This window comes from Mus musculus, chromosome 9 (genome assembly GCF_000001635.26).
Source record: "Mus musculus strain C57BL/6J chromosome 9, GRCm38.p6 C57BL/6J".
Lineage (NCBI taxonomy): Eukaryota > Metazoa > Chordata > Mammalia > Rodentia > Muridae > Mus > Mus musculus.
The window spans coordinates 39,744,640-39,753,905 of record NC_000075.6 but is presented as its reverse complement, the minus strand read 5'-3'; the positions used below and the strand labels follow the sequence as shown (position 1 = coordinate 39,753,905).

At 36.5% G+C, this 9,266-nt stretch overlaps 1 protein-coding gene across 1 annotated transcript; it reads right to left on the bottom strand.

Annotated features, from left to right (window-relative positions):
- Positions 1–2,585: 2,585 nt before the first annotated feature.
- On the bottom strand, positions 2,586–3,518 carry Olfr967 (olfactory receptor 967). Its single transcript, NM_001011826.1, has one exon. The coding sequence runs from the start codon at positions 3,516–3,518 to the stop codon at positions 2,586–2,588; it is 933 nt and encodes a 310-aa protein (NP_001011826.1).
- Between the last annotated feature and the right edge of the window lie 5,748 nt (positions 3,519–9,266).

Genomic DNA, 9,266 nt, shown 5'->3' with positions numbered 1-9,266 from the left:
TAAAAGCAGAATGACAAAACGACAGACACACAAAAACACACATACAGAGAAGCTAAGTAAGGTGGGGCCTCAGCATTCTGAGGAAATGGCATCAAATACACACCTCAGTGACCCCGCATGACTATTATATATGATTCAGAGGGAGACATTTTCTAGTCTTTGTAGAAGGTCTCTGTAGGCAAAGGAATCTTTAGGAGCAATTGTTGTATTTATTATAACTACCCTTGGTTTTTTTCTCTAACAGTCTTTGTTACAAAGAGAATCGTCTTTTGTAAGAATTGGGGGCTACACTTATCTGTGGCTGTAAGAATACATTTTAGAATCCAGCTAGGAATTCTGTTTTGCTGTGGATGAAACTGCATTGTGCTTTTAAATACACACTGGACAGTTAGAAATTAAATTCATTAACTTATTCTTTTCTGTTCTCAGATAGTGACTTTAGACAGACCATTCATCTGACTCCTAGAACCATTAGATTCTAGGACAAACCACCATTTCTGATGAAGGAGAATGGAAGAAGGCCCCAAGCCCAGTTTTAGGCAAGCATTTATAGAGGAAAGAAGGGGGTATCTAGCCTGATACACATCTGATTGGAGTGGGGGCTTTATGGCCTTTAACATAATTCGCTGGTGCTGGGAACTAAACCATAATCTTAATTTCTGCTTTCCTTCTGATTGGTGGTTGTTAGGAAGTGAAGTGTCATGGGCAGGCTTGTAACCTGGAGGTGGAGTTTTGTTGGGGAATAACCTGGAAACTGATGCTGGATGCAGGCCTTAATAGAGGGTGGCCTGGAAACTGGTGCTAGGTACCGGCCTGGTAGTTAACTTGACTTTCACCTTAGGTCAGTTCCTCTAAGATGGGATCTGAACCAAGAAGATTTGGTCTCTCAGTACCCATGAATATAAAAAAAAATGTTGGATGCTATTTGGTTCCTATAGCAGGAAAATACAGTATACATTTTTATAAACCTTACAAAGCAGATTCAAACAATAAAGATCAGCATTTATATTTACACATTTTACATTAACATATATATATATCATAATATATATGTGCATATGAGGGGGAATGAACATACACGTGGAACTTTGTATTATAAGAAAATCAATTGTGAATATAAGATATTATTAACACAGGAAAAAGTCTCTGAACTCCAAAGACGAGATAAGCTGACATTGCACTGGCATTACCAGGCTCTGGGTTTTAAACTGATAACAAAGTCTGAAATGTTTTGCCCCTGTGATCAGACAGATGATGTTTCAGATGTGAAATAATCAGGTCCAATGGTGGTGAGTAAATCCATCCCTGTTACTCTGCACAGTATGACAAGTGGGGCAGGTGAAACATTATGTTAGGTAGAGAAGACTGTTTGTTTCTCTCTGGTTTTAATTTTTATTAATTATTTAATAATTTCATTCGATGTATTTTGATCACCTTCATCCTCTTACCCCTTCTTATCCCAGATCATCCTTCCCCATTTTATATTCACCCAAATTTTTGTTCTCATTAAAAAAATTAAAAAACAAAACAAAGCATGGAGTCTCATTTGCACCACCTGTATAATTTTAGGTGTGCAGCCATTCACTGAAGGGTGTTAGAGATACCAGGAGTCACAGCCTTAAATGAAGCTAACTCTCCCTCTCCCAGCAGCTATTCCTCAGGTAGCTCCAGGACATTTGAACGTCCCTCCTCTTCATGCTGTGATTTGCTTGGCTTGAGATTTTACAGGTCTTATGCATGATTTCCCAAATGCCCCATTCTTTCTGGCAGACGGTATAGTCACCCTCCACCCCCTGTTGGCTCTTACAGTCTTCCTACTTGCTATTCTGCAAAGATTCCCTGGAACAGGCATGGATAATATGAAGAAGAACCATTTAAAGTAGTGAAGACAGAACTTGGTGGCATAAAGGAAGAAAGCAGAACAACGGATTAGAACAGCTTAAATGGTTTGAGAAATAGGAACGTTTGTTAAACAAGGAAATATGGGGAAAGACAATTCATATCAAAGATTTTCTGAAAAAAAATCATTTGAAAAACTAACGACACAGAATTTCCAAAAATATAAACATATGCACATTGTTTTCTTAACACAACTGTATTACAAGCTTTAAAGCCTAGAAAAATCAGAAATTATAAAAACCCATAATCTGAAGTATGACACAAAATAAAAAGGAAATAACTTGGCCTATGAGAATCTTTAAAGCTATACTAGAAGGAAATAAAAAAGTCCATGAAATTTTGGGATAGAAAAATATTTTCTTTTTTTTTTTGGTGTCTTGAATATTTCTTTATGTCTTTTTTTAAAAATATTTTTTATTACATATTTTCCTCAATTACATTTCCAATGCTATCCCAAAAGTCCCCCATACCCTCCCCGCCACTTCCCTACCCACCCATTCCCATTTTTTTGGCCCTGGCGTTCCCCTGTACTGGGGCATATACAGTTTGCGTGTCCAATGGGCCTCTCTTTCCAGTGATGGTCGACTAGGCCATCTTTTGATACATATGCAGCTAGAGTCAAGAGCTCCGGGGTACTGGTTAGTTCATAATGTTGTTCCACCTATAGGGTTGCAGATCCCATATTTTCATGAGAAACTTTTTTCATAAAATTTTGTTAGTGCGACCTTGACATCCTTATTTCTCAGGCTGTAGATCAAGGGGTTTAGCATGGGCACAACAATGGTATAAAATACAGAGGAGACTTTCCCTTGGTCCATGGAGCTGACTGATGATGGCTGTAGGTACATAAATGCAGCAGACCCAAAGAACACAGCAACAGCTGATATGTGTGAGCTGCAGGTGCTGAAGGCTTTGGACCTGCCTTCAGTGGATTTAATACGGAGGATGCTGGCAATGATGAAGATGTAAGAGCTCAGGATACTCAGTGTTGGGAAAAGGATATTGAAAGCACTAAAACATAGAACAACTACCTCATTGATAAAAGTAGGGGAGCAAGAAAGCTCCAATAACGGGAAAAGATCACAGAAGTAATGATTTATTACATCAACCTTACAGAAATGGACTCTTAGCATGCACACTGTGTGAGCTGTGGCACCAATAAAACCCATGCTATACACCCCAAATATCATCCAGGTGCAGACTTGATAGGACATCATAGCATTGTATAGCAAGGGGTTACAGATGGCAACGTATCGGTCATATGCCATAGCTGCCAGCATGTGACATTCTGATATAACAAAAACCAGAAAGAAATAGAGCTGAGTCATACATTCAGGGTAGGAGATGATGTTCTTCACAGTCACAAAGTTCACCAGCATTTTGGGGGTAATGACAGTTGAATGGCAGAGGTCAATGAAGGACAGACTGCTGAGGAAGAAGTACATGGGTGTGTGCAGGTGGGAGCTGAGCAGAATCAGTGTGATCATGCCCAGGTTCCCTACCATCGTTACTGCATAGATTCCGAGGAAGAGGAAGAAGAGAGGCAGCTGCAGTTCTGGTGTGCTTGTTAATCCAGCAAGGATAAACTCAGTCACCATGGAGTAGTTTCCTGCTATCATTTCCTCTGGGAATTCCCTGTGGGAAAGGAAGAAAAAGTTAGCACAGGTGGTGTCTCCTGTCCTATCACATATGGAAGTGTGAAACCAAGGTCAAGCAGTTCCAATCATGTATATTTAATGTGATGGCTACTGTGTATCTCATCAGTCAAGACAGGAGAGGTAAAAAATATAATTCTTGGAAGTAGATAAATGTAAGAAGTATCTATCCCTATTCATGATCTAAACTACGAGAATACATTGGTATCTATTTCATGAACAACCAAAGAAATATCTGATGGTTTTATTGAAAATTTCCAAGAACTTTTCAAGCCTAATTTGTAAATATCTCAGTCTATGTACAGAGAAACTACATTCCTATGTCACAATCATTGTAACACACATACATACAGACACATACACACACAAAGACATTAAGAATTGAAAGATTCAATATTGTGGGAAAAAGTTTCCTAAACTGATATACAATTTTAGTTTCATCCTTATAAAAATCTCAGCTCTTTCTCTGGCATGTAATGATCATAAAATCTGACAAACATATAAGGGACATGGAATAATCAGAAGAAATGTGGACAAGATGAAGGATTTTTTATTTTATTTTACTTATTTTACTTACTCATTTATGTTTTTTGGAGACAGGGTCTAGTTATGTAAGCCTGGTATCCCAACCTAATAGATCCACCACAGCTGGTCAAAGTGGAGGTTTTGAGCTTTCCTGTTTGAAAACTTACTGTTTCAAACTGTCATAATATAGATTCACAGATAAATTGAAGGAAATTGGCAGTCTGGAAAAATTACATGTATTAATAATTAAATAATTTTAATTATTTATATATCATTCTGTATAGAAGGAATTTTCAACAAGAGGACAATGAGGTTTAAGCATATGAAGACATTAATATGCAACTTATTTCTCTCTCATGCCATATTCAAAACTTAACAAAACAAATGGGCTCTATCACTAACAACAATGGATAAAAATAAAAGACTATATTTTTATTACCAAGGAACTGGTGACTGTTCCTTGGATAAAGATGCCAGAAATAAATACTATGATAGAGAAAAGTAAATTAGACTAGGTGAAAGTTGAAAAACAAATTATGTTTTAAGAGCTACCATCTATAATTTGAGAAGACAAATCTCAGTTGGAAAATATATTTTAAAATGTTATTTCTTAAAAGATTGTTAGTCAACACAGCTAAGTCTTAAATCTTAATAATAAATAATCCAGCCAGAATTAGTCAGAGTAATTGAGTAGTGATTCTTTTATTGGAGAGAAACAAATTACGAATATGCACCTAAATATGTCAATTATTGCTAATTATTAACAAACAACTCAATTCAAAACTAGGGCATGGAATTAAACAGATAATTCTCAAGAGGAAATACAAATGGCTGAGAAATATTTATTTATTTTCAATCCTCCTTCACTATCAGATAACTATATATTAAAACTAATTTAAGATTTTATTTTACCCTAGTGATAATGGCTTATGCAAAAAAAAAAAAAACACAAATATGTTAAATGAATGCTGCCTCATATGTAGTAAAGGGGAACACTTATTTCTTGATTTTTGGAATGCAGCCACTATGGAAATCATTGTAGAAGTTCCTAAAAAAAAGCTCTACAGTGGCCTCATGGTGGAAGTTGCCAACTCCTTTAATCACAGTATTTGGCAGGCAGATACAGGTGGAACTTTGAGTTTGAGGCCAGCCTGGTCTATAGAGTGAGTTCCAGCAGGATGACCAGGGCTACACAAAGCAACCTTATCAACTAATAAATGAATGAATGAATGAATGAATGAATAAATAAATAAATAAATAAATAAATAAACAAATAAATAAGCTATACCGTGACCCAGGTTTGTATGCATAAAGTCTAATGTTTTTGCTAATTCTGTCATGGATTTTTAGTTTGGGGTGGTAGATAAATGCCTAAATTGTGTGTGAAGCTTCTCAACTTCCATTTTGAATGCTAGTTTTAACTGTGTATAAGTTTATTGAGTTGTATAGCCTTTGAATCTGGTTAATTTCAGTGTTGGATATTTTTATTTCCAAATAAAAATATTTGGGCATATTATATTGATATTATATTTTGATATAATAAAGTAGGAAAGGACTAAAATTAGAACTCCCATATAATCCAAGTATATGTAATTTTGAGGCATAGTCCCAAATGCCTGCATATTCTACTACAGAAATATTTGCTCAACTCTCTTCATTGCTATTCTATTCACAACTGCTAGTTTAAAAAGGACACACACAAATACCAATGATGCTCTAAACACAATCAGAACATCTTTTAATAACCAAATTTCTTTTATCATACTGTGATTCTTGATTGTTTCATAAATATTATTAATATGAGATACACCCTGTTTATGTATATTGTTAACTGTAGATATTATACAGTGTTGAACATTTTGTATCTTAACTCATTTAAAATTAGTAAAGACTAATAAAGACTGAACATATCTATTCTGTCTCTTGCAACTCCATTCTCTGATAATCATTACTGCATTCTCTGCCTCAGTGGGTTCTTATATAAGTAGAATCATTCAACATTTTTCTTCTAGTGACTGGCTTATTTCACTTAGTACTGTATCTTGCAGATTTAATCATGTCTTTGGAAGTGGAAATGGTGATATGCATTAATGTAATAACTTTCATGTACAAACGTGGATTCACAAAATCTTAAAGTGTAATAATAATTGAAAATGACTTATTAGAAGAATGGTGTAGCCAAAAATGAAGGAAGTGATAGGAGCATATGAACAACACGTAGTTTCATAGTATATATAATGATAGGGTTATAAATTATAGCTCTCCACTGTGATTGAAGTATATTTGAAATTAGCTTACATGTAGTATGCATGTAACTAGTAAAAGAAACTAAGATTGTCTTTATCATGATTAAGAGCAGTGTTATAGCCTTTGAGATGCATTTTGTGTTAACATCAAAATATCTTAGCACTAAACAAACCTGTAAGAAGCTCAAGAAGAAGGAAGACCAAAGCGTGGATGTTTCAGTCCTTCTCCGAAGGGAGAACAAAATACTCACGAGAGCAAATATGGAGACAAAGTGTGGAGCAGAGACTAAAGGAAAGGCCATCCAGAGACTGCCCCACCTGGGAATCCATCCCATATACAGTCACCAAAACCAGACACTATTGTGGATGCCAAGTAGTCCATGCTGACAGGAGCCTGATATAGCTGTCTCCTGAGAGGCTTTGTCAGAGCCTGACAAATACAGAGGCAGATGCTCACAGGCAACCATTAGACGGAGCATGGGGTCCCCATTGGAGGAGTTAGAGAAAGGACTGAAAGAGCTGACGGGGTTTGCAACCCCAAAGGAAGAACAACAATATCAACCAGTCAGACTCCCAGGGTCTAAACCACCAACTAAAAAGTACACATGGAGGGACTCATGGCTCCAGCCGTATGTGTAGCAAAGAATGGCCTTGTCAGGCATCAATGGGAGAAGAGGCCCTTGGTTCTGGGAAGGCTCGATGCTATAGTATAAGGGAATGCTAGGACAGGGAGGCAGGAGTGGATGGGTAGGTAGGGGAGCATCCTCATAGCAGCAGGGGGAAGGGAGATGGGGTAAGGAGTTTCATGGGCCAACCAGGAAAGGGGATAAAATTTGAAATGTAAATTAAGAAAATATCCAATTTTTTAAAAAAAGAGAGAAGTTACTAGCTTCAAAATATGAGAGATATTCTCAGCTGCTGTTATGAAACTCCCATCTGGTCTTGAGAACAGAATTCATTTAGATCCTCCAACATTCTGGGCATCTCGTATTAGAACACATTGGATTCACATACTCACTTTCTCTCTACTTGGAAACCAGGTGAATTTTAGAGCAAAGAATCCTTTCAGGGAAATAGTGCTTCAGGTTGTTAATGCTGGAAGTCTACAATAAAAATCTCTGCTTTGCTTTTGCTTATGGGACAAAAATTCAAAACTTATATTTTGAGTAGCCCAAATAACCATTGCAAAACCGTTGCTGGGTCCTCGTCACAGCTTCCTAGAGCACTTACATGAGTTAACTTACCTTTACAAAGATTTTTAAAACATAAGAGTTGCCACAGAAATATGTAGAAGGAAGCTCCTTTCAGATTTTTCTGCCCTTTTGTGTGAGCTACTAGAGAAGAGCAATTAAGATTTCCTCTCTTATATTTTGAATGTTACTCTGATCCCTTGGGTACAAATCTCTGTGTTTTGAAGTTGTAGCAATTATTATCTTAATGGCTAGAAAGTAAGTCCCCAAAGACATTATTGTAAGAATATTTTTTCTATCTATCTATCTATCTATCTATCTATCTATCTATCTATCTATCTATCTACAATCTGTCACCTATCTACCTATCTATCTATATACCTATCTAATCTATCTTGTGTGTGTTGGGTGGGTGTGGGTGCATAGGCATGATACAAAAGTCACATTACAATTAACTTGCTATAATCAACTTTCTCCTTCAACTCTGAAGTGCCTGGAGTCAGATTCTTGCTATTGGCCTCAACAGCAGGCATTTTTTAACCACTGAGCTAATTCCATGATATAAAAAAGGTCTTTATGACAATGCTTCCCATTGCAATCTAGAATGTTTAAGGCCATAGTGTCAATATTTTTATGTTCATTTAAGGTTTGAATAAATAAATAATAATTTCTGATTGTTATTGTAGTTTGCTCTTTTCATATTTCATTTTCAATTTAAAAACAACTTGATATGCAATATTAATAAGGAGCTGAGGATGAATATGTCTTTTGTAAATCTGGAGCTGAGTAGAGATTAAAAAGTTAAATTAAGTGAACTTTAGTCAACAAAATTGTTCATAAATGGCCTTTTGCTAAGGCTGTTGGTGGGGTACTCTGAAGCACTGTTGCCAAAGATATAGATTTAATAAATAAATAACAGGGCAGTGTGACATGGAAACTCTTTCTTGAAATGAAAATTTACAACATTTATAAATTATGGTAATAAATAGAGTAGGAAACTGTTGTATGAACAGTATTTAGTTAACTATATATATATTTATTCATGCAAATATAGAAAATGTAAATATATTTCTATTGAAAGTTTGTATTGCACACATATATCCTAGTTTAGATAGTTAGAAGCAATGGTACCAAAGAGCATATCTAACTTCTATGGGTTTACTGAGTATGTAATACTACTGTTCTTTCACAAACATCCAGAAGGACTTTGAGAAAAATGTAGTAGTAGATAATAGCAATTCTGGGCAAGGAAATTAGGATTTTTTTTTAAAGTAGATCTTCAATGCAAGTGTGCGAGCTATTAAGACAACTCTATTGTCTTGATCTCCGAATTGGGCCTCTCCCCCCCCAGAAGAAAAGGGGGGTCAAAAGCGGGCCACAGACGCACCCGCTCCGAGAACAAGCACAGATTGTTCCAGCCCTAAGTCAGCTTTGCTGCCCCATCTCTCCTGCTGAGAAGTACTTCCTCTTTTGCTTGTGCATTTAAGCCTTGAGCCTTGCTAATGCAGTGAGACCTTGATGCTAATCAGACTGCTTCCGTGTGTCGTTCATTGCACTTGATTCTCGTCTCTCCCTCCCCCCTCCCCCCAATTTGGTTCTTAGGAGAAGGTCCCCTCGAGACCCTTGAATAACTGGACCTGCTGGACAGGTCATGCAAGGAAGCAACATAGTGCTAAAATAAATTAGTAAGAAGATTTTAAAAGGCACAGGCATGGTAGAAAGGTGTTTCTAATAGCCAAGGAGAAAACATG

What these genes read in the sequence shown, in the direction of transcription:
- Olfr967 (NM_001011826.1), bottom strand. Translation starts at nt 3,518, where the DNA reads ATGATAGCAGGAAACTACTCCATGGTGACTGAGTTTATCCTTGCTGGA.